Source organism: Manacus vitellinus, unplaced genomic scaffold (assembly GCF_001715985.3).
Source record: "Manacus vitellinus isolate BGI_N305 unplaced genomic scaffold, ASM171598v3 scaffold_22_pilon, whole genome shotgun sequence".
Lineage (NCBI taxonomy): Eukaryota > Metazoa > Chordata > Aves > Passeriformes > Pipridae > Manacus > Manacus vitellinus.
The window spans coordinates 2,201,446-2,228,630 of NW_021939632.1; the positions used below are offsets into that span (position 1 = coordinate 2,201,446).

Below are 27,185 nucleotides of genomic sequence, written 5' to 3' on the forward strand. Positions count from 1 at the left end.
AAGTCCTTAACTTCCCCTCCCTGGGGATGGATCTCCAAGCTAACACTGCACATGAGATCTTCTTGACTACATGAGGAGGTTTACTTGTGTTAGGAACAAAATGTCCATCTCATGCCTAACACTGCTATAAAGCAGAGATATTGAATAACTCCTGGTTGAGACTTTTTCAGGATCCTGCCCAAGGCTCCATGGACTCCAAGTGAGAACATGAGAGCAGCTGAATTTCTTAGCTGTGGGATTTTTTGAGGAACTGTTCAAATTACCACATCAGAGTTCTCAGTAGTCTATAAAAACTGAGCAGATAGGAAATGCATATCAGAAAGCATATCAAATCAGGAGACAGTGAGGAAGTCCCTTCAGTTCTTTATTGTCCCTAATCGGACAAGGCTGTAGGTTAGCCACAAGAAATTTGTCATGAAAATTAAAGAAAGATCTGGGGAAGATCAAAATTTGAGTGATATGAACAGTCTCAGTATTTCCGACAAGATTGGGTTTGCCTCAGCTTCTACCACAACCTTTCAGATAAGTGGTAAGATTTCTTTTTATTAAATGGATTTTATCTGGTCTAAAACAACAAATAAAAATGAAATATTGCATATTAAATACTTTCTACACTGAATTTGCTAGTAAATTAACTGCCATTTAAGAATGGAAGCATGTCAAAATGTCCTTTCTAGCCAAAAGCTGATGCTGATCATCAGAAAAAAATTATTTTCCTGTTTTAGAAAATGCCTAATTTTCTTGAGTAAAATTTTCATGTCTTAATAGTTAAGATACTAAAATCACCAGACCCAATAAAAAATGTACGTTTATGAATTTTAGCTGAGTATAAATATTTCATTGCTGACTAAACCATTCTATTGTAAAACCAATTAAAACATTGTACTCTTTTAAAACTAAGACTTTAAACTCCTGATTACATTGCTTTGAAAAAGAAAAAAAAAAAAAACCTCAATTAAGGGTAACTTACTGAGTGTCTGAAGTAGTTATTAGTGCTTCTGAAATACTTTTTTTCTTCCTGAAGGGCAAAATTTGACAAAGCAGTTTAATTTTTTTACACTTTGCTGACAATGATTTGTTTTACACATTATGACTTGTCTCCATTTGTTCTTCAGTTCAGTTTATTATTGATTTTTCATTAGTTTTGATGCATACATGCATCACTGTTGGAATCACAGGTATGCAGCACTCAGGATGGAGAGGGCATTGCTTTGAGCAGCCTGAATGCTGAATGGCAGCCTTGGACAACTAAAAGCAATGGAAACAAGGTGTTTATTGATACAGAGAGGGGAGAACCACCACATTCAAACTTGTTATAGGTTGGATTAAGTCTTGATGGAATTGAGCTGGTTAAACTGGCTAAGGAAAAGACAGCCAAGTGAATTGCGGTCCAAAGGCCAGAGGAGAGGAAGGCAGCCTGCCTTTTGACAGGATCAAGCACTCTCACAGAGGGATCTTTCTGCTCCCCATCGCTAGAAAACACTGCTAATTTATTGTGGCCAAGCCTGAAACGCTGGAAGCAAGCAGAGTTTGCAGGGGAGAGCATGTGTGGGAGGGTGCCTACCCTACTTCTGTTGTTTTTTAGAGCCTCAAGGCCAGAGGAAGCCATCCGCATGCTGTGCTCGAACGGCCCTTGGCATCTACCTGCTGCTGCTGACGGCCGGCCAGGGGCTGCTGGTGTACAAAGGTAATGCTACAGCCTTACCATGGGCTTGGCATCGAAAGAGAGCTTTGCTGGGTGCTCTGGGGGCATGGGTGAGCGGGAATGAGCACGCAGATCGGAAACCTCTGAGGGAGCACAGAGGCTCCTCCGCACACCAGGAGGCAAAGCAGTCGCTGAAGGAAACTATTCCCCCACCCCAGACACGTGCTTTGCATTTGCAAAAGCACTCCCGGCTGAACTCCTGGCTGCAGCAAGGACTGGCACACGAAAATCACCTCCCTGGTTCAAACAGGGGTGGTCTTTATCTCCAGGTGTTCTCCCAGGTGCTGAGGAACTGCTCTGCCAAACAGGCATTTCCCAGTCAGACCAGACAGGGAATATTCACTGTATGGGCTTTTTGTTTCCTCAGTGTTTAAGATGGAGAGAGAGATATTGAAATTTCAGGAGCAAAATACCTCCTATACAGAAGAGATTCTGAAGAGCTCCTTTGCCAACAGTCTGATTTCGGAGAGAAGCTCTGCTGAGTACTTGGGACAGGAAGAAAACTGGAGGAGAAGCGTAGAAGAGGAAATTACCATAATCAAAAGCAGCAATGCACACCTGATGATGATGGTGAGCAACATCACCCTGGTTGCAGGTATGGCTCCATTCCTCCATGCTAGCTCTGCAGTGGAGAGACCTGGCTCCTCTGCACCACTGGCAAAGCTGTGCCAAAAGCCTAGTTCAGATGAACCAGTAACTAGGGCAAGATTTGGTCTTCCTGTCTGTTAGTGATGAGCCAGTGCCCAGGGTTGGAGTTGGCTCCAGACCCTCTAGCCGGGGATCTGGACACACCTGGAGGAGCTGGAGCACTGCCCTGTGCAGACCCCCGGATCCCCTCTGCAGCTGCACATGTGGCTCTGGGATCGTCTCCCCTCCTGTAATTTGTAGATTTGGACTCTGAGTTTCCTCTGAAAGGGTGGTATCTTCAGCCCAGACCTCAAGCCTGTCAATCCCATACTGCTATGCTCCTCACTGAGCACTGACTACTGAAAAATATCCATTAAATATTTCTTTCAGGTCCTCCTGGACGCAAAGGAGATCCTGGTCCCCCAGGTATGTTGATAAATGAGCTGCAACTTTTCCTTTTTAAATCTTTCTCTTTATTTCATCTAAGAGACTTTAAGTGAGGATTTGGGATTTCAGTTTCTAGACCCAGACCCTATCCAATGTGCACACACCCAAAGCCCTGGCCATGAGGAGACCTGCTGTACCTTTTGACTGATCCTCCAGGAGCCTTGGCTGGCCCGAGTGCTTGGTAACCACCACGGAGGAGCATTTTGTCTCTTCCTCCTCACTGACACCCCACCAGAAAAGCTCAGGGGTGATGGAGCAGCTGTACCTGATCATTATCTGCAGTAACCATCCCAAATCTCCATGTGACACAAGAGAGGACCAGTGAGGGGGTTTATGTGCATCCCACAATCAGCAGATAGCTGAGCTTTCTGCCCCAGACACAGCAATTCATGCTGTCCAGCTTACTCCAGGACAACTCAGGGAGACCTCCCCAGTCCCTGCCCTGTAGAGTCACAGCTGAACAGTGCATGTGACAGAGATGGGACCTTGCCCACCCTGTCCCTAGGAAAACGATGGCAAAGACTTAGGAATGAGCTGGGCACAAGGGCTGTTCTCCACAGCCATGCACAAGCTGTTGCCCTGGGTACCTGGGGCTTGGGTAGAACTACACCTGCTGCAGGAGATAAATGTCTCCAGACTGTGAGGATGCAGCAAGTCCTGATCTAATGTTGGCTCCACTTTGAGCAGAAGTCGGACTAGGCCTACTCTTCTGTGATGATGATCTAAGATGCAACCCCTCTTGGGTCAGGTCTGTGGCTCATCCATCCCTACTTCTTGGCTACACTGATGAGCTTTTCTGGAAAAAAAAAAATATTAATTTTTTTAAAAATCATGTTTTCATATCTTCCTGGCTTCACTTACAACATTAAAACAGCACCTCCTGCCAAACAGTGTTTATTACACATCAGAGCCCAATAGTTCAGTGCACTTTCATGGAAGACCTCCCCAATGGTCCCCATGAGCTGGGCTTGGCTGGATGACAGCTGGCCCCTGCCCAGCCATGCACTCAGCTAAGCTCCAAGGACTTTACCCAAGCGTTTGTGCTGGTCCCTGCCAGCTGAAGATTGGTGACCAAAACTGGTGCACGAAGGATGATTAAAAAATTCATCTCTTCCTCTCAGCCATTACTGGGAATAGATGATGCGTGTCAGCTGATACATGTATTTTATATCTCAGGGCTACGGGGACCACCGGGGACAAAGGGAGACCAAGGAATCCAGGGTAAGGCTTTTCTGAAACCTGAATTACTTCTATGGATGGACATAAAGTGGCTTTATGGATGATTTTATGGGGAATCTTGCCCTCAGTGAAAGTGTAAGTAAGTAAGAATGTCATTGAAGGAAATATAAGCCTATATAGAGCTAATGTGAGCAAAAGCAAATCTTAGCTGGAAAAAAAATCTTATTTTAAAAGTCAATGTGCAACAGTCACAGTGGACCAATTTCACACTGTCAAGTTCAGGGAGAGGGGAATTTGGCTCCTGCCTGTGGATGAGCTGCATGTTTGCTGCTGGCATTCACTAGGCACTGCATCCAATGGAGCATCAAAAAAGTGATGTCCTTGCAGGCTTACATGGACTGCAGGGCGAGAAGGGGAGCAAAGGAGATCCTGGTCCTGCTGGTTCAAGTGGTGTGCCAGGAGTGAAAGGAGAAAAAGGACAGATGGGACTTCCAGGTAAGACTTCTTCACTACCTAAGATTCTCGCACGTATTTCTGTTTAAACTCATTCTACGTGAAACACTAGAAGAAGGCTTCATAAATCAGTATTTCATAAAAATCCACATAGCCCTGGCCACATAACCATTGACTGGCTTGCCAGTCAATGAGTGTCCTGGATAAACAGGACACTCAACCTGATCTGAAGGGGTTTGATTTCGTGTCGTGTTTTAGCAAAGCTCCCAAAGGAGGGCTGGGGGAAGGGGTCATGGAAAATATTGACTCTGCACCATGGAAGATTTTTATAGAGTGACCTTTGTCTAATTAATCCATAGATATTCAATTATCTGCCTATCTATCACGCCTAGATTAAAGCACCAATGTTTGCAGTAGGATTTTCGTGATATAAAATAATACAATATAATTTATATGCAGAAGCATGTGGATATTAGTCGTCATTTTAGTGAAACCTCTTTCTGAGAGCTTTATATCTTACATAAGTCTGACTTTATACACCTTAAGTAGAAAAGTTATGCAACGTGTTTCTCCATGTAACATGCATTAGTGGGCATCTCCTGGATAGCTGTTACTCAGTGGTCTCACATGGGCTGAAAGCAGGATAGGAAAAGAAAGCAGATGATGTGTGTGGTGCAGAGCAGGGAGGACAGTTGGAGAGATTGATAAGAGCTTCCTCAGATCTTCCATCAGATCCCATATGCACCAGTGCACTCATTAGCACAAGTTGCTCCAGAAGAGAAAAGTGATTGTAGGAGGAATACCTAAAGGCAAGAACTTCGGGATAATTCTGGAGCAGAAAGATGAAGGAAATGTAAGACTTTACGTGAGGCACTGTTAAGTAATTGAGCTCTTTTGGAGCATGCTTATCACCTGCTGAGAGAAGAGAAGGCTAAGGGGAGCTAACTCTGGAACCACAGGAATGTGCTGTCCTGTATCTCCACTGTGGCTAGGAGAAGGGAAGGATGCAGGCTGCAATAAAAGATATTTAACTAAAGGAGAAACCATTGTAGTGGTAGGGATAGCTTAAGGAATAGACTGGAGAGGTATCACAGCACCACTGCAAGTCTTTAACAGCAGGTCAGACAAACATCTGCCCAGACAGTCTGACAGAGTCAGAGGTGGATCCAAAAGACCAGCCCTGTTCTTCTGCAGCTTTACAGGAATGCCACTGAATGATGGCAGGTGTAAGGCCAAACTTTGTTACTGGTGTGGCTAGACAGAGGTGCTCCACAGGCTGCAGAGACAATCGGGGTTTTATTTTTAATTTATACGTGTGTGCTATGGTGTTTGATAGGTGTCCAAGGACAGAAAGGTGACACAGGCAAGAAGGGAGACCCTGGGTCACATGGACCCACAGGTCCTCAGGGACGACAGGGAGTCCCAGGACTGCCAGGTTTCAATGGTAAGTGCAGAGGCCACAGTGTGACCCACCATCAGCACTCGCATGCTGTGGTGCAGGGCTGCCCTAACTGAAGCATTGGGCTAAGCCTTGTCAGCACTGATGTCAGGATGTTGTTGCAGGTACCACAGGGAAGCCTGGACCTCCTGGGCAGAAAGGAGAGGCAGGTAAGCAATACAGAAGGCGAAGGTTCTTCTAGAGATATAGGACTGATCTCTTTTAGAAGGTGCTTCATGATGAAGAAAACTGCAGCCAGCCTAGATCCCAGCCTGGGTAAGAGATGATGATTAGATGAAGAAACCACGACAATGTTCCAACATTGTGCAAACTCATGCTGCAGCCCTGGCTGCCTCATTCGGGCCCCACTCACTGTGCAAGAGACTGAGAGGGAAAGAAGGGTCCTGAACTGTGGAGGGCTGTGTCTCCTTCCTGATGTGTGTGCACATGCAAGGGTAGAAATTGGCTGCTCTGTTAAGAAAGCACTTGTGCATGTCAAGGCTGACAGACGGTAAGGACCTGGGTCCATACAGCCTTTCACTGCAGAGCATCACTCCCTGCTGCACTAAGATTAGTGCTGCCAGAGGAGGGTTGCGATTTGGACAGACCCAGTGTTTGTTTTGCCTTCATAAGGTCAACTCAGTCTGTACAGTGCAGGGGTTGGTGATTGAACTGTCTTTCTTCTTATGTCCTTCAAGTTTTGTGTTACATTTCATATGTGCTGCTTTCACTCAACCTCAAGGTGTACCTGGACAGCCTGGAACTGTGGGAAGTCCTGGCCCTGAAGGCAGATCTGGTCAGAAAGGGGAGAAGGGGGACCAGGGACCCAAAGGTAGCCCAGGTACAACACTACTCAAATATAACTCATTGAGCTCTTAATCTGACCTCACTTTGTATGATGGCTTCACCCTTACTGATTTGTTTTTAATTTTAGGAATAGCAGGCACTGATGGACTCAGAGGTGAAAAAGGAGAACAAGGAGTAAGAGGTAAAGGACAATAAGACAGGTTTTGGGTCAACAATCCTCATTATGCAGGCACGGGAAAGGAGGAGATCTATTGAGTCCTGTTCTTGGAGCCCCAGTGCATCCCAGGATGCCATGGCAGTCCTGGGCCTCTGCCAGGCTGCTGGGGGATGGCTATGTACCAGAGAGTTGTTTCTACCTTCTGTAACATGTGTGAGGAGGTGATGTTGCCTGAATTTTTGTATAAATAGAAAATGTACAAACAAAGCATCAGTTTAAGATGAACTAAACAACAACCTCCCTAATCTGGAGTTAAAGACAAATTTTACTGGCTAGAGGGAAGATGGGGAAGGAGGCATCCATTCTGGACTCCTCTGTAGCATTGCAGGATGAAGTGTCTTCAGAGGCCAACTTAGGGCACACAAACGAGGCCTTTTCTGTGACATTCCACTTGAAAAAGGTCACCTCTCTGTCCCAGGCACCCAAACAACAGGGTGACATTCTGCTGTACAAACCTATTCTGGTGTACTTTTCTTGAATCAGCCCTTTAAAATCCTGAATTTATATAGTGCATGCAACCTCATGGCCTTCAGGATGTAACCAAGGTCCAAGTGCTGCACTTTTCTACCTTCACTGACAGCTGAATGACAGGGATGAGAGTCACCTGGCCCAACTTTACATGCTTTCATATGTCTGATGCACCTAAATTTAAATGTCTAGGCTGTCTGTATGGTTAGTGAAGGTCCAGCTGGAGGAAGAGTCTCTATGCCATCAGTGGAGTTTAGGATATGAAATAAATCACCAGGAGTTGACCTACTTCAGGAGAAGATGTTTCTCCACTGCCTGTATTTTCTTTTTTGATGTGGTCTGCACTGAGTACGATGTGAAATAAGACACCCAATTCAGAGATAGATGTCTACAGAATAGACACCTAAACTAGATAAGTTAAAATCCTGCATAAATACTAGTTTGCATAAGCTTTTATAAATGTATAAATATTAGTTTTATAAGTGTACGTATGTTTGTTTGTTTTGATGATCTTAGGTCTTCCAGGGCAAAAGGGAGAAAAGGGAGACCAGGGCCCAAAAGGTAAACCCGTGTTTTACAGCATAACTTACTCTGATGATGCAAAGCACTTTAAATGCCATGTTCCACCTTTCTGCATCAACACATTCTTTCCTTGGGAAGATACAAAGGCAATTACTTTTTTGCTCTACACCCAGGCATCCAAGGCCTACCTGGTCAAAAAGGAAGCAAAGGTGATTCTGGCACTCAGGGTCAAAAAGGAGAACTGGGACCAAAAGGAGCCAAGGGAGACCGAGGATTGTCTGGTAAGACCGTTTGCCAAAGGGTCTGTGGAGCTGATGGTGCATTTGGGTTCAGGACTGTAGATCTCAGACTGGCACAAGGTGCTCTGAGGCATGTTACAGAGCTCATTTGGAGGAACTCAACAGACAGATTAGCCTTCCCAGAAGAGGAGTGTGCAGACTGTCACATGTACACCCTGGGAGGTGTGCTAAAAGACATGCAAGTAAACAGATACATTAGATTTTCTCAAATTACTGATCTTACAAAAAACTGGAACAAGCAATGTCCCTTTTTGCCCTGTGCAGAGACATCTTGCAGCATACCATGTCACGGAGATAAATCCCAGATAAACACAGCACTCAGGAACACAAAATTGTAAACACCTGATGGTGAGGCTATTTAACTACACCTTGCTAATTGTAGGACACAAAAGTTGTTCAAAAGGGCCAACACTACAGCTACTCTCCTTCCTTACACCCCCCCCCCCTTCCCATCACATGGGTTTCCAAAAGCCCTAAGACCTGTAGTCAAAAGAAAAAGCCAAACAGTAGTTATAACAGGCCGTGGGAAGCAACCAGTGCTACATATGATTTTTCTTTTAATTGTTCACATAGAATAGTAAAGGAATCCTCAGAAATAAAATAAAGTAGATCGTAAGTGAGGCTTCTCCATGTGCTCCTCCTCTGGAGCTTTGCTTCTGGAAGAGGGGAAAACTGTAACTTGGCTGGCTCCAGGACAAGCACTGCCCTCTGGGTGGGTCTCATCTTCTGGTCCCCAGAAGGAGACAGCAATAAAGGCTTTCTGGAGGTAACTTTTGGGGGAAGAGCTCATTGGATTTTTTCAAACACCCCTACTCTTGAGACTGAGATGCTGCACAGAAATGTGGAGGACTGTTGGGAGCAACTTTTTGCTGTCCCTGGAGAACAAACCCCATGATGTAGATCTTCATTCAAGTACTTTAGGAGATACTGTGCCTGCTTCTGGAGAGCCCAAAGGCTATCAGAGATGTCATTTTACAGGTAGCAGAGGGAATGAGATACATTTTGCACACGTGAGTGGATGGGATTTTGACCTTTTTCTTGCATCACACATTAGGAAAACTTTGCTGTATGTTATCGTACTTTTCTTGCCACATTTCTTTTACATACCCTTAGTCACTTCAGGGTTTTCATTGTCCACAATGGGAAGGAGTCTTCACATCTCTGACTCATACAAGCATTCGGAACAAGACAATAACTGGACTTCTTTGTAAGCAGCTGTCAAATGTTTGTGTTTTTTTTTTAACTTGGAACAGGTTCCCCAGGACCAAAAGGGAGCAAAGGTGAAAAGGGAGAAGGTACTGGACTTTCACTTCTTCTCTCACTTGCCTTCTGGTATTGAAGCTACCTGAGATCAGGACCAACATTCCCCTTTGCTCATCCTAGTTAACCCACAGCACAGCTACCAGAACCAAGGGGTCTGTGCTCTGAGTTGCAGCCTGCTGTCTCCAGATGCAGGAGGGGGTTAAATTGTACCAGTAACCTAGTCCCACTGTGGCTACAGCCACAGAGATGGGAACATCCCTCTGGTTTGGGTGGTCACTGCTTCTGTGGTTCTTGTGTCTGTATAACCCATAGAGTTATTTTCTTCTCTCCTAAACTGCCAGCCGACTCCAATCATATACGGATCGTGGGAGAAAGCAGGAGGGGCCGTGTGGAAATCTTACACGAAGGGATCTGGGGAACAATATGTGATGATCACTGGACCTTGCAAGAGGCTGCTGTAGTCTGCCGAATGCTGGGATTCAGCCATGCAGTCTCTGCTTTCACAGCTGGTGGAGGTGAGTCCACAACAACTTTCCACATCCCCAGGCCTGGCATGGGTGGTTACATGCAGCAATGTCACCTACACAAGCAGCAGGAGAGCAAAGAGGATCTCAACAGGGCAGCTCATTCCTCTTGGGATGAGTGAGCTACATGTCAAGTGCTGCTTGAACTGTGCTCTAAAGCTTGATTTCCAACAAGCCAACCATGCAACTCAACACATGCCCACTATTTCCAGGAGTCTCTTTAAAAAAAGTGCATAACCCTTTCTCTTGACCAACATTTTTTTTGTTTACTTTATCTTCCAAAGGCACTGGAACAATTTGGCTTGACGAAGTAAATTGCAGTGGGTCTGAAAGTTCAATTATCTACTGTTCAAAGAACAGCTGGGGTTCACACAACTGCGGCCACAGCGAGGATGCTGGAGTGGAGTGCAGTTGATGGGACACAGAAACTGCCCTGGGAGCCGCTGTCACCTCTGCTCTCCCTGGGGCTTTTCTTCATGATGCAAACCCAATTTCGTCAGGCTGTGCATATAGTCTCCTTACCAGGTCACAAAAGTATTGACAAAGAAATTTGAATTTTTCGTACATCAGTAACGGTTGCAAGACCCCCAGGTAACCTGGAACATCCCAGCTGTCACCAAACAATTGGAGCTCAGGCATGTGAGCCAGTTCACAGCTTTTCCAGCTACCTGACATCAGCTCACCTGCAGGAGCTCACAACTGTGTGACCTCTAAGTGCACAAGGGGGGAGATGGTCCACGTTAGCTTAGTGCAGTAAGAGGAGAGGCTCAGTGTGCAGAAACAGGGAGTTTCTGCAGCTGAGCTGACTAGTCCATCTTCATCACAGTAAGATTGTGAATCTCAGCCTAAACCCCCCAGGGGGTGTATACACCCAAGACAGCAGATGCTCAGAAATCATCAGATGAACTCTCTGGCATGCAAGTATAAATAGTCTCCAGAAATTATGCTGATCACAGGTTAAAGTGCAAAAATAAGTGCCTGGGATCTAAGTACCATACTATCCTGGTTTAGCATAGCCCTTGTTTTTGACCTTAGCCAAGTCCCTTGCCTTCTCTGTCAGTATTTCCTAACCAGTCTCTCCAGGAGCAATACCTTTTACCTTATCTGGTGTATAAAGCTAAGCATTTAATACTTTAGAAATTAGATGATCCAGTAAAGCAAAAGGATGACAAATAAAAAATATATCAAATCATGGTGTATCAGAAATGAATAAGCTATTGATTGGTGTTAAAAATAAATAATTAAATAAATAATAAATAAACAGATAAATAAAATTACACACACATCTGTAGATGTATTAAGGAGAAAATATTGGACTGGGCTTTCCTGGCTCCTATGCGATTGATGCAATTTACTTTCTATAAATAAGGTTTTCCAATCAAGGAGAACGGCGGAATGCCAGAGGCGCGGTGGGACCTGCAGGATGAGCCGCGGGTACCGCCCCAGGACCCATCAGCCACCTACCTCCCCGCGGCCATCCTCATCCCCGCCCGCGGCTCCCGGTTATCTCAAATGCTCCTTCCCGGCACTAAGGGGAGCTCAAGGGCCGCCGCCCGCTCCGCAAAGCCACCGCGGGAGGTCCGCGGCATCGACTCGGCTCGGCTCGGCTCAGCCCGGATGCTGCTCCTGCCTCCTCGTCCCCACTGCTTTATCCCACGGGGAACCGCGGTTCCTGCGCATCTCTCTTTGCTCTGCTCTTGTGAGACCCCCATCTACGGCACTGCGTCCAGCTCTGAGACCCCCGGCACGGGAAGGACACGGACCTGCCGAAGCGAGTCCAGAGGAGACCACGAAGATGCCCAGAGGGCTGGAGCACCTCTCCTCTGACGACAGGCTGAGAGAGTTGGGGCTGTTCAGCCTAAAGAGAGAGAGGCTTTAGAGCACCTTCCAAATACCTACCAGACATCTGGAGAGGGATTTTTGATGAGGGCATGTAGTGATAGAACAAGGGGGAATGGCCTTAAACTGAAAGAGAGTAGGTGTATATTAGCTATTAGGAAGAAATTCTTTACTATGAGGGAGGTGAGGCACTGGAACAAGTTGCCTAGAAAATCTGTGGCTGCCCCATCCCCAGAAGTGTTCAAGGTCAGGTTGGGTGGGGCTTTGAGCCACCTGGTCTAGCAAAAGGTGTCCCTGCCCAGGGGACTGAAACTAGATGATCTTTAAGTTCCTTTCCGACTTAAATCATTCTGTGATTCTGTGATCCCAGGAATGGGAGGGCAGTGGCAGCCACAGGGGCCTGATGATGCAGCCAGAGATTTTCCATGATACCCCACATGTGTTGCAGGGAAGGACAAAAATGTGTTTTATTCTGTTGAACATCCTGATGGCACGTGCAGCAAGACACCAAGCCCAAGAGCAGAGCAGTGAGCTCGGTTTGAGGACATGACTTAGGTTGTGGGAGTTTCAGTCCTCAGTAACTCTGGCTGTGGAGTTACTCCCAGTCCTCCCAGAAAGCTATTTGGAAAAAAAAGGAGTGGAAAATACTTTTCTGATGCAGTCTCCTGTGCCTCACTGTTTGACTGCTGAGCAGTTGGGACACTTGTGCAGGTTTTGCTGTCCACTCTTAATAGATAGAAACACATCTTCTAAGGTAAAACCCCAGATTTTGTCTGCATGTCTGAGGTGTCCCCTTGGATGGACAGCTGCACAGCTCAACCCCAGCCTCACCACTGTGGGGGCAGGACACAACTCACACCAGTGGCATTTGGAGCTTGAAACCCAGCACTGGGACCCCAAGGCAGCAGGTCTGGAGGGCACTTTTGCTCCATGTGTCCACTTCTCCAGTCTAAGGGAAGGTCCATTGGCGCAGGAAGGGTGCCACAAATCACCATGGGATAGTTGGTGAGCAGCAAAAAAGCCTTTTGCACCTACAAAAAGATGTAATCCTGAGGTGTGGAGGCTGCCTTGCATGGCCACACCATCTCCCCCCAAATACCCAGCTCAGTGCTATTAGATCCCAGCTTGTAAGGCTCTGCACTGCCCTAAAAGAGATGTCTGTGACAGCTGAAAAGGAATGATGCAGCTTTGCTTATCATTTACACCCAGCACCAATTAAAAAGACTTAGTTAAGCAAAATGCAATTACACTGTCATGGATAAAAGGGATACAATTAACTAAAAAAGGGACACTTTCCCTTAGGAATAATGTTATTTCCAGTTGCTTCCATCCCTGCCCCTGACCATTCCTTGTGATCTGAAGAGATTTGGGGTGGGGAGAACTGGGGGGATTTGGGTAGTTTGTCTTCCCTTCTTGCTGGTTCACATGTATTTCTGAGGTAAGTTAGCAGAGTCCCTTGAGAACACAAATCTTTTCTTGAGCCCTAAAACATCATTTCCAACACACCCAGCACTACTTTTCCAAGAAGATGAACACTTCATAGAGGCTGTCTGGCACCAAACTGAAACTTTTCTCCTTTTGGGGAGAAAACTGGGCCTTCTGTCAGCTGTGAAGGAATGGGGAACAGCCAGGCACTGTGGGATACATGCTGTGGCTGGAAGGATTTACCAAAATCCACAGGGAAGCAACTGAAGAGAGGTTTCTCATCTCATGCCCCTTGGGAAGGGAGGAGGCATGTGCCATCCCTCTCAGCCCACTGCACAGGCAGGCACCCAGGCTGCTGCTTCCCCAGCCAACACCTCTTCCATGGACAGTTGGATCCAGAAAACTCAGCCCTGCAGCGAGGTGCCAATTTTGCAGCATCAGAACTTTAGGTCCTGGAGGATCCTGCTGAGAATGTGTGTTAATGAATAGAGTGTTTGTCTAATCATTTCCATGTCTTGATATTGGCATTACTGTCAAACCTCAGGAAAATTACATGAAGGAGAAGGCTGAAGGTTGCCCCTGGAGTTTGGTGAGATGCTGAATGCAGTTTTTGTATCCTCAACAGAAGCCACAAGTCAAAGCCCCACTCAGGCACACAGAGATGCTGAAGAGCAAAATATTTACTAACTAAAAGCCAGTTCTTCAGGTTTCCAATGCCTGAAGTTTATGCCTGATGCATCCATAACACACCTCTCCTTACCAAAATTACTGACAATTCCAGTTGCAAAAGTGAAAAAAGGCACTTATTACATTAAAGTCATAATTTTAAAAGATGCAATGAAGGAATTACTTTTCTGCTCATATTACAGACAGGTAAACACCATTAACACACATGCTGGCTGTATCTAAAGATTAAACTAATCACATCATATAGGAGTCACTAACTGTATTTTCATCCTTCTCTTCTGAAGTCTTCTGATGTTTTAGATCACATCGCCACAAATCTGCCAGCACATTTCTTAGCTTTTTCTGCTAAACATCATGGTAGAAGGCAGCATCTGGTCTCAAAACACTCAGACATTTTTTTTTGTCTTGCTTGGTGTCAGCACCGGTCATGTTTTGCTTGGTTAACTCTTTTCCCACTGGCATGGTCCAGGAAAAGCCCAACCAATCATCCAGTGCAGTTCACAAGCCTGAGCCACAAGTGTTTCTGATCTCCACAAAGGGGCCAGTTTGGCTCTCACTGGTACTGCCACGAACCTAGAGCATGCATTGGTGCAGGCAGCTGCTCTGCTGTGACACAGAGCTGAATTTAACCCAAGGTATTTAAACAAACTCTTAGTGGTGGCTCCAAACGATTATCCATTTATTTCAGTATTTGTCTTTTCAAATGTGACCTAAAATCTATAAGTAATTAGTTATTGTACTGACTACGGTATTGCAAAATGCTTCCCTTCATTTTTTATTCAGACTCTGAGCTATAACTCCAAAATCATTCTAGTCACACCAGCCTTCAAAGGTCTAAATGGGGAGGAAGGGGGGCTAACGCCATAGTATCTTTGAGATTTGCAAGAATATTTGAGGATTTTCTGGGGATTCAGTATGAGATGAAAAAAAAAAAAGAGGTTTGCAGGCAAATAGAGGAACTTATGCCTCCAGTTCAAAAGGAAAGACAAATCCAAATAGAAAAAGATTTAAATGCTAAAATGCTAAATAAATATTGTTATTCAACAGCAGTCTTTGTCTTTTGAGTCCTAGGTTAAAACTACTTCACAGGGACTATAAAAGCTCGTTACTCTCCTTTGTTGAAGCTAAATGAATTTTAACAGCACAAGTTTCAGAGTGAAGAAGAATTGCCTCCTAAAACTCCTCCTAAGCCATCTAGACACCACAGTGGGGTAAGGCAGGAGAGGACTTCAGGAGCTGTTAAATTAGTAGGTGAATAAGAAAATAGTACACAAATTGCATTTATTCTGGGTCTGCTTGTGATGTTTTGTATAAATACTAACAAATAAGTGGCACTGTGAAGGTGCTGGTTCCACACCATCAGGGTATCAACAGCACAAGGAAGCAAAATTCTGCAATGACCTTGCCTTAGGAAATCCCAGTGCAGTCAAAGGATTCAGAGGGCTTTCAGGCTCAGGTCATAAATCACTCAAGATATGAATTACTGCCTTATTAGAGCAGATTCATAACTGTAATTCCAGATAAATATGCAATTAGTCTGATCTCTTCTGATAACATGCCAACAGGGGAAAAAAAAATAAGTCACTTCCTACTAAGCTGACTAGCTATTCAAAGGAACTGCAGCAAACTTTCACAGATGTTGAGGCCAGCAGGACCCTTCTAATAATCACGTGTGACCTTCTGCACAGTGCAGGGCAGAAAAACTCACCTGGGAATTTCTATATCATTTTGAAACTACAGCTTGTTTTCTAGGAAGGTGCCTTATTTTGGTTCAAAGATTTCTGAAAGCAGAGAAAGCACCATATTCCTGGAAAATCTCCAGGTTCTTGCCATCGTAATTAACCTGCTGGCTCTCTCTGAGTAACTCCTCTCCTAACCTGTGCTGGGACACCAGGAGCCAGCTGAGGTCCTTGAGCCACTGAATGCTGTTGCCTGGAGTTCACCCAGACAAGGCTTAAGAGAGAAAATAAGTTTTCCTTAACACAGTTAACTTCATCTGGCAGGGCCAAGCCCACAGTCAGGTTTTGGAAGAGCTACTTAACTGTTCCAAGCAAGCAGCACACCTATAAAAGGATGCTAATGCCCTTGCCAGAGTGCAGAGAAAAGAGGAACGTGCAGCATGTGCCAAGATCAAGCTGGAGGTGATCTTGATAGTTTCTCTCTCATTCAGCATCTGAAAGGGAATTTCTGGAAGGTTTTTGCCATGGTAATTATGGCTCACACAAGCACCGGGACTCTGCAGTTGCTCTGATTGTACAGTCACATTGATTTTAAAGGAGAAGTTTGACTTTACACAGTAGCGATGTGAGGAGCTTGTTGGGGGTAAAAGACTCTCAGCACACTTCTGAGGCCCTCAAACTCTTTTCTGGGTGAAAATGAGATCAAACTAAACTAAAGTGGCACTGTTTGCATGAGTAACAGCTAATCCAAATTACCCAGGGCTGAGAGATGAGGATCTCAGGGCTAAAAGAACAAGGGTGTTTTTTTCCACACATGGGTAAAGACTGTTGACTCAACTTGCAGGGCTATAAAATTTCTCCAGTAACAAGCAGGGACAGACACCCACAGCGATGCTGGAGGGAAGGGAAATACCCTGTTTCTGAAAATCCAGTTATTTCAACCAGACTGGAAGAGCTTTACAAGACTATAAATGGATCTGTCTGTGGTTAAGGAGGAAGGAGAGGAGGAAGCACCCTTTGCTTCTCCTATGTTTATACTCCAAAACTGCAAGATCAAGAGTGTGGAAGTCCCCTATTTCCAGTTTATTTGTTTTAGAAGCCTTTTTGAGTCCCCCAGTGCAAGCTGTCATGGAGAGGGAAGAAAAAGAGAGAGAAGCATCCCTCTTTTCTAAGGGCTGCTTTGGCACAGTGATTTTACATCTCTTAGACTAGGAAATGTATAAAAAAAGTCACTTTTTCAACATTTTCCTGTTGTTGCTCCCAGATGCACAGTGCCACTTCCATTACAGGCCAGCATGTCAGCTGTGACCTGCTCGGGTGCGACGTGTTGTGACCCTGTGGGAGAGGCTCGGCGCACTGAGGATGTGAGGGTAAAATGTTCAGTCTCCAGTAAACATGTGGGGCCCAGCTTAGTGAGGGGTTCCTGGGTGATGAGAATTCAGCAAAAGGCCTCCAAGCATCACCCAGCACGGGAGATGAAGCAGAGAGTTGTGACCTAGGTCACATCTGCAGCTGGTATAAATCAACATTGCTCTGTTGATATCTGGATTTGTTCCTGTTAATAATTCAGCCTTTTTTTTGCCCATCTCTCTCTAACACTGCTTAGCTCTTGGTGAGTCTACTCTTGGGCTTGAGGATGGGTCATGTGTGCTGCCCAGAAGGCTGGGAAAAAGACGAGACCCAACTTCCAGGTTTCTGGACATGAGGAACAGTGAGCCCCTCCTCAAATGCCTAGGCAGCCAGCAAAAATACGTCCAAGGCTGTGAATCCTGACTCCTGTAGTTTTCTAATGCATAAAACAGTAGGGTCGCTCCCAAAATGGTTATTTAAACAAGGTATTTTGAGCTGTACTAATTATTAGAAAGCACAGTAATTTTCAGTCTCATGGCGCAAAGGCGTTATAAAACTGCTGTGAACAGCACTTCATCAACACCTCTAGTTCCAGCTTTCTCCCGCCTTGACACTTCTGCAGTTTAACCCTAATTATTGCTGTTTGCCCCATTATGATGGAGGTAGTCCCAAGCCATCCTTCACCTCTGTGCCATCAAGCATTCAAGGATCCTGGTTCCTTCACTTAATGTTGATGCCCCAGTGATGAAATGGATTCTGACCCAGAACACGGCAACATGGATGCAAAGTTAGAAAACTGCTAAAGTTCTGTTGAAGCATAAGCATAGAACTGGGTGAGTTTTCATCCAAATTACTTAAAAAAGACACATTTCATAGAGTCATAGAATATCCTGAGTTGGAAGCGACCCATAGGGCTCATCAAAGTCCAGCTCCTGTCTCTGCACAGGACCACCCCAAGGATCACACCATGTGCCTCAGAGCATTGTCCAAACACTTCTTGAACTCTGTCAGGCTTCGTGCTGTGACCACTGCGCTGGGGAGCCTGTTCCAGTGCTCAGCCACCCTCTGGGCAAAGAGCCTTTTCCTAATATCTAACCTAAACCCCTCTGACACTGTTTCATGTTATTCACTCAGGTCCTCTCACTGGTCACTACAGAGAAGAGATCAGTGCTTTCTCCTCCTTTTTCCCTCATGAGGAAGTTGTAACTGCAATGAGGTCTCCTTTCCATCACCTCTTCTCCAGGCTAACCAGACCAAGTGCCCTCAGCTGCTCCTCACACGGCTTCCCCTCAAGGCCCTTCATCACCTTCATAGCTCTTCTTTGGACGCTCTCTAATAGCTTAATATCTTTCTTACATTGTGGCACCCACATTTGGAAAGGCAAAACTCCTGCTTCAGTGTAGAAGAGCTCATTCTGCAGCTAACATCAAGTACCACAGCTAAGCCTATCTAATGCTCCCTTCCCTATGTAATCAGGTATTTGTGGATCCCTTTCCCTATCTTTAGGGCTTCTTCCCTCCTATTCATTTGGATATCTTGCGTTCTGTAGCTGTAAACTGTTCCAAGATGTTCATCTGATATGAATTTACAAACCAGATGATAGCCATCATTTTCACATTAAGGAGACAAACTCCTGTACTGTTTCAAAGGCTTTAACTCTTAATCTCTGTTTTCAGAGCTGTATGTACTGCTCTATTCGTGTTTCTGACATTTAGTTTCCAAATACTCGAACTTTTTCAAATGAGATCGTGGTACCTGTCAGTATTTGAAAACACTGATACTGATAATCAGCAAGTCTTATTGAATAAAAAAAAAAAAAAACCAATGAACTTTGTGTGTTTTGCATGACAAACGACTAAGGCTAAGTTAGCCCAGCTGACACATTGAGGTATAGAGTAGAGAGCAGACCTCTAAGGCCTTTAAGATCGGTTAAGACAGAAAATATTTTAATCACAGCTGAGAAACAAAGAGATCAATGTCAGGTTTGCACAGGCTCAGTCAGGTCCTCAGCTGATGTAAATAAACTCAGCTCTGCTGAGGTCAAAATGGTTTACACCCACAGTTATTTTTCCAGAATGAGATGAACATGTAAAATCCCTTATCAAGTCATTTTCAACAAGCTTGAGCGCTGTGAGTCTCACTAAAATCAAGAGGAATGAGCAGTCTGAGGGAGGACCACCCACGTTATTGCAGACTATCGGTAGCTGTCAAGGGAAAAAAGGCTGTAAATCAAAGAATGCAAAGTTATTCTCCATTAAAAGCACAAATTAAGTGTATATAGCTGAAAGGAGCTCAAATACTTTTCTTCCTTTGTGTATAGGATGTTTGACACAGCAGGAGAGTGTTTGTCCTGGCAGCAGCATTTCAGGTAAACTGGAATAAGTCAAGCATGTAAATACTGGATCTGAGCCATCCCATCTGTCTCTTTGAGGGTAGCTGAGAGAGGTACCTGGCAGGTGATATGACCAGTACCTGGATGGAAAAGTAGAGAAGTTCAAAGATAAGGGGAACATCCAACTTTCAAAACTGACAAAGGAAAAGAAAATCCAAATTGACTCCATAAGAAAGAGTAGAAATGTAGAGAACCTCCAACAGAACATCAAAATCACACATTATTATGAAACAAAAGAGATATTTTCAGAAAGTTAGGGATCAAAAATTAGACTCTGGGTTTCAGAAGTATTTGTAACCACAATCAAGCCAAATTTGAGAAAAAAAGAAAGCCCATATCAAGTCTAAAAAGTCTTGGCACAGCAGGTATGAGAGCCGGAGAAATAAGAGACTATTTTTGCAAGACAAATAAAAATAAAATAAAAAATCTTGAGATTGAGCCAAAATTCAGTTTTCTCTGTTTTCTTGCCAAAACTAAAAGCAAAAATATTGCCATTTTTAGGGAAAGTGAGTGTTAAAGATTTCAGCAAGTTCACGTATCATATGAACTCAATCCACGGCAATTTAGAGGTGGTCCCGACAGTGAGGAAAGCAGCCTTATCTGCCCCAGGCAAAAGTGGCCAAAAGGAGGAGTTCAGCCCACCCAGCCTGGTGTTTGTGCCACACTAACAAGGATTTAATCCTAATGTCCCTTGCACCCACGCTGCCAGTAAGGACTTCTGAGCGTCCCATCTACTTCCTAGAAATTTTGTCAATGGTGACCATCTGTCATTGGGAAAACACAAGAAGAGGGATTAATAACAGACTGGCAGGGAATACTGGAAAACTGGCAATATGTTTTACTGAGTACGGATGTAAACACAATGAGGATACTGTTTTGAAATTAGGGGAAGAGCAAGAAATTTTGCAGTGTTCTCCTGAGTTGCTTTTTCTTTTATTCCCCTTGCCACATCAGTGGGAAAAAAAGCTGACAAATAAGAAGACTAATAATAGGCCATAAATGTACCATTTTGGGGAATCTCTCCTAGGGTCTGCTCCTCCTCTGTTACTGCTCAATTGTCGTCATGTGAGATGCATATATATGCTGCTGAAAATGCCACAGAGGCATCTCTGTTATCCTTAGAAGCATAAACTGCTTTTTATAATAAATACATTGCCCAATTCAGAAACACACCTAACGAGCTCATCCTGCCTTATTTGCTGGAATCCAGCACCTTCTGCTGAGACTGAGATAAAACTGAAAGTGCACGGAAACCACTTAGAAAGTCTAAAAGGGGAACTTAATTACCTCAGTAGTTTTGCTTCGCAAATTAAAGGGGAAAATATTTTACAGATGAGAAGATTTTCAAAGTGCATCAGTACCAATGAGGGAAATTTCTGTTTAAAACGCCAATGGTAGAAACATCTCCAAGGCCATGTTCATCACAGAAGGGGAAAATATTCAGAGAACTGCCAAAAATGTCATCCAGGGAGGGAACCTCTTCCCAGATCTTGTCTGCACTAATAAGAATTTGCTGGCACTTCTGAAGGCCGACATATCTTCTGCTGGAAAAAGTCCTTCCCATTCCGTCACTGAAGGAAGACACGTTCTTCGGCTGGTGTAAATCCATATATTGATGTTCCTGCTAGCATCAATGTGTCACTAAAAATCACAGCCCAAGAGGCATTACTGCAGCAAGAAAAGTCTGGCTTTGGGTGGGAGCTGCCACTTGGGAAGGGCTCTGTGACACTGCTGAGGCAGACATGGGGACCAGCGATTCCACCAGGGCGGGGGAAAAGCATGAAGCCTCGTTAACCAGCCAAATTTGCAATTAGTAGGGCAATGTTAGGTGATGAGAAGAAGCAGAACCTGGCTGGGAATGCTCCCATCTCTCTCTGCTCCCCTCTTCATCAGTACTCCTGGGGATTAGCCTGAAGCTAACCAAAGTGATGGAAATACTTCACTGACTTTGACGGACTTTGGATCTGGCCTTTCATGACATTTTATCCTCTTGTACTATTCCAAAAGGTCCTACATGACGACCGTGCAACAGAGATTTTCAACTCTACTCCCATCACTTTCAACAGAGACTTTTCTTCCACCTGCCGAGACAACCCCGAGCCACACACATTAATAATTAAATAAGAGCTGAGCACCAGGGGAGGGGAAGTGACAAAGCTGCCAAAATCCTTCCAAGATATTTTGACAATCCACAGCCTGAAAAGATTGTAAATGAGTGCCTGGCCCCTTGTTACTCTCCCACTTTCTCCTACATATCTTTAAACATCACACGGATTACGCATCATCCATCCAGGAGATGCATATTGATGTCATAACAATGTTTCCCACGCCGGAGCACACAACACCGAGCTCCAGGCACATTGATTAACAACTGCTTTCGCCACTGTACCTTCCGGACTCCCATCAAAGTAAAATTTGTCCCAATTAATCAAACCGAAGCGTTCTTTGCTGCTGCGCCTGTCTGTGCGGAGAGGATCCCAAGCGTTCATCCCGGATGCTGTGCGCGGCTGCTAACCTTTCGGTGGAGTCTACAGGGAGCTGCTGCTCATTTATATACAAAGCACAGCAGATAAAAGGGCAACTAAACATAATTTACCTGGAAGTGAGGTTAAAAGTGGTTTACCAGCTTGATGGTGTTTGGCTTGAGAAACAAGACATTAATTAACACCTACCCATTGATTAATATTGACCAGGTTTTTTTCCTTCTCCAAGTTTTAAGTAGGCAACGCTTAAATTTATTTTCACTTAAATTTTGCCTGTACCAAGAATATTTTGGCTAAGCTTTGACCAAACATGAGCTTGGTTCTGGCCTGACATCCTGACACAGAGAAGACCTGAAACTCCACTAAGGACTGCAAGCGCTGCTGCTCCAAGAGGTTCTCCTGCCCTCAGTGGGAGTGTGCCCCGGGACATGCTTACCCAGTACCACTGACATTAATGAGCCTTGTCACTGCCTCCAAAAAGCCTGCTTCCAAACTCTGATGGCCAAATTCTGCTGCCCACAAGGCTGGGACTTTCTGACATGCTCTCCTTGCCTTGGGAGCTGTATGCCCAATTTCACTGCAGGCATGTTAGAGAAACCCAGCATAAAGACCTAAATCATTTGTTTCTTTGAAAGGCATCATATTTATTTAGCATTAGCATCCTCCTTGTGCCATTGCAGCTGCAATGCAGGTTATTCACATGCTCTCAGTGCCCCAAGTGCCCTGCTGATCCCACAAACAGGAGTTGGGCTATTTCATCCCAAATAAGAGTGAAGATCTGCCCCATGATTTGCTACTGTCCTTTGACATGTGTGACATGGCTGAAAATATCCTTAATGCCAGGGTGTTCCTCTTGGAACAGGAATCTCAATAATCTCAACAGGAACAGGAATCTCAACATAATCAATTCATCCTCTGAAAGCGCTGTTTTTATCACTTCTTGCCCATCCATGGCACACTTAATTTGGCAACAACGTGAGATACAAGCAGTGTATACAAGAGATAAAGCCAGCTATTCACCTATCTGAGGCAGGAGGAAGCCTGGATTCCTGCAGTTAACAGATGCCATAAGCAGGGAAACTGGCTTTCCCATGAATCTTTACCAAAAAAAAGGCAGCATGAGGTCCCAAACTCACCTACAGCCAGGACCTCACAGGTCCCAGGAGACTCTGTTTCAAGGAGGGAGGTGGTTCTGGAGACGTGGAGTGGGTATAAACACCTAAGCCTGATCTTCCTTCAGAAACGGTCTTTCAGGCTGACCAAAGGCCATGGAAGCAGCTTCTGCAAAAACCAGAGCAGGTGGGAAAGCCTTCAGGAACAAAGGCAAAGCCTTGAAGCTATATCTGCCTGGCAGGCCTTGAAATAAAATCCTTGCCTTGATTTTTTTTTTCAGTAGTTCTTTAACTGGTGTTTATTAGCGAGTGACCACTTCTGAAGCTTGAAACACTTCTTTCCAAATTGCCACAATTTTTCTCATGCTCTGGACATGGATTTTCCAAAAATAAAGACCTTCTACAATTTTGAAAACTACTTTGATTCAAAGTTTTAATACAAACAGCATCTTATTGTCTTTGCCTAGAGGGAAGAATACTTGTTTGTTTGTTTGTTTGTTGGCAGGGTGGAAAATGCTGACATTAATAGCAACTTCAGGAAAAAATAATTTTTGGGCAATGAGATTTTTTTTCTGTCCTGGAAATTCCAAAAATTTGTACATAGTGGTTTATACCTTCAAATACAAAAATATTAAAGCGAATGTTTCTTTATATTTAAGCTATTAAAAGATTTGAATGCACTGAAGTATCAGTCTGTTAATTTTCTTTTCTCACCTCCCATTTCAAAATGGGGTGACTTTGCACTTTGGAGGTCAAGCTGTCTCAGCACTCCCATTTTCTGCCAGGGGCTTGGGATTTGCTCACATTTTGTGACTATGCACCAGAGAGAGCTGGCCTACTGATCAGATGGGAGTCGAAGAGTATTCCTAACATCTACAGGCAAAGAGAAGGATGAAAGTTATTTAAATCTGTGGTTTAACAGAAAATAAATTCTCAAATCACTTATTTTTTTGATGAAAGAGCAGTACAGCATTCCCTGAGCCCACCAGTGAGCCTACTGGCCTGGCTACTGCTGATGGGCACCATTTTGCAAGCTTGATTTTGTTTGATTCATTGGATTGTTGAGTTGGTTTTAAGAATAGATCAAAATAACACATCTTGCCCATCAGAGAACAGTAATCCAACATAGTCTTGCCTATGTCCTGTCCTCCTACCTCCTAACCACTGAACTAGATAAAGCATTAAAGGGCTCTGAAGTCAGCACTGGCCCAAGAAATATGCAGTATACAGAGATCTTGCTCTGGGCCATGTTGCAGATGTACATTTTGTTCTCTGTGCTCCAGAGCCCCCAGAAAGCATCCTGAAAATCATTCCTCCAAATGTTCTGCAGCTTAGCCTTAAATACTGAACAGAAATGAGGCAACCTCAGCCTTTAGGAGTTGCTTCATGACTCAAGCTGTCTCAGCACTCCCATTTTCTGCCAAGGGCTTGGGATTTGCTCACATTTTGTCACTGCACCAGAGAAAGCTGGCCTACTGATCAGATGGGAGTCGAAGAGTATTCCTAACATCTACAGGCAAAGAGAAGGATGAAAGTTATTTAAATCTGTGGTTTAATGGAAAATAAGTTACTTCCTTGCAACTGAAGCCTGGTCTCCCCAAAACAGAGGGAAGGCTGAATTTTCTGCATCCCTTTATGAGCAGCTCTACACATCAGGCTGCAGCCACTACTTGACTGACACAGAGATTTAGGAAACTCTGTGAGTGATGAGTCATGTCCCTGTAGGATCCTCCCTCAGCCCCTGGGTGGGCAGCCAGCCTCTCCCCCGGCTGCATGTACAGTCATACTCAATGCATGAATAAATTGTAGCTCTCCAAAGCTCATAACTCAGCCAAATCAGTCCCAGTTTTCATGGGAGCGCTGGGCTGCCCCCATCAAGGAGACCCATTCCCCTGCCAGCATTCATTTGTCTACCCCCAGCTGCTTCAAGTGTGCAGATGTTAAAAATAAAGTTGCAACGACTGTTTGCAACAGGAAATAAAGAATTTTTGCACTCTCCTATTGCAAACTGAGCAGGCCAGATCAGCTCACAATCCCTCACACCTTTCCCACCAGTTATCTCACAACCACCACCCCCCCATATTAAAAAAATAAATGAGAAAGCAATAGATCAGTTACCCTTTTGTAGAGAGAAAGGCCAAGGTTTGAAAACAATGCTCTGGAAGGCAAATACAGAAAGCCTCTTTAATCACCAAGAGACCTGGACACCTCTTTAATTATCCAGGCTGATCACCCCAGCAGCCTTGTCTGAGGTCTCACCCAGGGCTGCAGGGGGAAAACGTCCTGTTGAACCCCAGTCCCACATGCCCTTGGAGGTCACCTGCCAAGACTGAGCAGCTTCAGCCCCTGCCAAAAAACTTACTTTTCTGACACTTATTTTTTATGAACTTCTACAAGCTGCCAAGAAAGACATTTTCTTACAGGGAGAATCGACTGAGACAGCAAGAAGACATGAAAAATGCCCCTTCTCCCCCAACTTTCTCATTCATCACTAAATTAACGAGAAGCATTTGCAAAGGACACAGGTGTTCCAGCCCACGCTGCACACTGGGTTTCCCCCTCCCACACAAGCCCACAGGTAGGCAGCATCACCAAGGGCTGGCTTTGTGACAAAAGGCACCCACCGTGGCCAGAGCCAAGTCTTTAAGAATCACTCTCCAATTAAATTAAAAACATTTCTTGCAATAGCATAATTCAGAGTCTAGGCTTAAGGGAGGATTTCTGAATGCCAAATAATCCATTTATTAAAAGTTCAAAAACCCACCCTCAGTTTATTACCTGCTATTCTGAGGTGAGAAAGTTATACCCAACCTCTGCAGAATGCAGCTATATTGACTACAATTGGGATTACTCAAAGAAGCTTTTCATTTGTAAATTTTCTGTAGAGCTTGAAGGTCACACATGAAAAAGGACTACAACCACCTTCAAAAAACAGCAAGGAAAAATGCATTACCTCTGCTGCTGCTGCTTATGCAACGAAACAATAAATGCCTTTCTTAAATGGTATAAATTGAGCTGTGCTGGTGTTTCATGAAGGCACAAATTATTTTGCTCCTGGATGAGATCTGTGCTGCTCCACCATGACAGACAAGATTAACTCAACATCTCTGAAGCGGGAAGGGCCAGCTCAGAGCACGCAGCACAGATCATCTGGCAAGTTAAAGGATGTTTGCAGGGACAAGTCTCTCTTGCAGAGACAAGTCTCTCTGTCACACACATGCATTACTTTGCCATTTATCACCCAATGATCTGACTCTCTGGAAGCTGAGATTTGACATGGTCGAGCCAGAAGAACCTTTGGCCCCTTCAATGATCTCCCTCGAGACCCTAAAGTTTGGAGAAGCCACCATGTGCCTGCTGTGCCCGAGCAAAGCAAGGCAAATGGACAGCAACATGAATTGCCACTGGCATCAAATCCCCCAGGCCCTGCTCAGGGGCTGCAGGCAACCTCATAGGGGTGACACAGATGTCATCTGTCCACCTTGTTTCTGCTGGCAACAGCTCCAAACCTCTGCAAAGACAAGGCAATGTGCTTTCCTGTCTTCCTCCTCAGCCTTGGGCAGCACTGGTGATGTGCACCACATGCCTGAGGACTCCCCTTTCTTGGCAGGAACGCTGTGGAGTTCGTTTAGGAGCAAAATGAACTCACCTTGGTCTTGCCTCTGGTCTCTGCAGTAATTAGTTGCGTCTCAGAGGATCCCTGTGCCAAAAATCACATATCTGAAGAGTTCTTTTTATTTTGAATTAATTTTCAGATTTTTTAATTGTCTCTTTCAGCTCATTTCAGTGATATCTATCTTTTAAAGATGTCTTAATTAAACAGCAGACTTTCACAACTTTGAAGGATAGCAGTGTCACAGGGCAGATGAACAGATTCTTACCCTACCACAGCATTTGTTGATCTTTTCTTTTTTTTAAAAAAGGAGTTGAACTGTCTGGTCCACAAAATGTCTGCTTGTATCAATTTTTTTAAATTCTTGTCATCTGAAACATTTAATAATGTAGCTGTAGCTCAATGCAGAAACAGCACATATGAAGTACCTGTAATAAAAATAAATGCCAATTCTGTGCCTGGAAAACATTACTGTGTTTCCTGTTTTCTGCTTGCAGCAGGGATTGAATAACCCACCATGAATACCCAGGCAACAGGATCAGAGGTCTGTGTGGAGACCTCTGTAAGGTCTGTGAGGAGAAAGAAAACAAATGATTGTGTCTGCTTTGTACACCTGTCCTTCCTGTTTGATGAGGCCCCCAGGATGAGCACAGTGA

General features: G+C 44.6%; 1 protein-coding gene across 1 annotated transcript; it reads left to right on the forward strand.

Annotated features, from left to right (window-relative positions):
* The first annotated feature begins 389 nt into the window (after positions 1 to 389).
* MARCO (macrophage receptor with collagenous structure) lies at positions 390 to 10,701 on the forward strand. The gene is made up of 15 exons (XM_018072509.2): positions 390 to 529; positions 1,586 to 1,687; positions 2,073 to 2,300; positions 2,723 to 2,758; positions 3,956 to 4,000; positions 4,346 to 4,453; positions 5,748 to 5,855; positions 5,975 to 6,019; positions 6,592 to 6,690; positions 6,784 to 6,837; positions 7,858 to 7,902; positions 8,037 to 8,144; positions 9,416 to 9,457; positions 9,767 to 9,940; positions 10,234 to 10,701. The coding sequence occupies exons 1-15, from the start codon at positions 415 to 417 to the stop codon at positions 10,362 to 10,364; spliced, it is 1,440 nt and encodes a 479-aa protein (XP_017927998.2). The 5' UTR covers positions 390 to 414; the 3' UTR covers positions 10,365 to 10,701.
* The last annotated feature ends 16,484 nt before the right edge of the window (positions 10,702 to 27,185 follow it).

Bases quoted from the DNA above. Each gene is read 5' to 3' on its own strand.
- MARCO (XM_018072509.2), top strand. From the start codon at position 415: ATGAAAATTAAAGAAAGATCTGGGGAAGATCAAAATTTGAGTGATATG. The intron at 2,759-3,955 runs GTATGTTGATAA...TTTATATCTCAG, and splicing joins AGGAGATCCTGGTCCCCCAG to GGCTACGGGGACCACCGGGG. The intron at 8,145-9,415 runs GTAAGACCGTTT...AACTTGGAACAG, and splicing joins GGGAGACCGAGGATTGTCTG to GTTCCCCAGGACCAAAAGGG.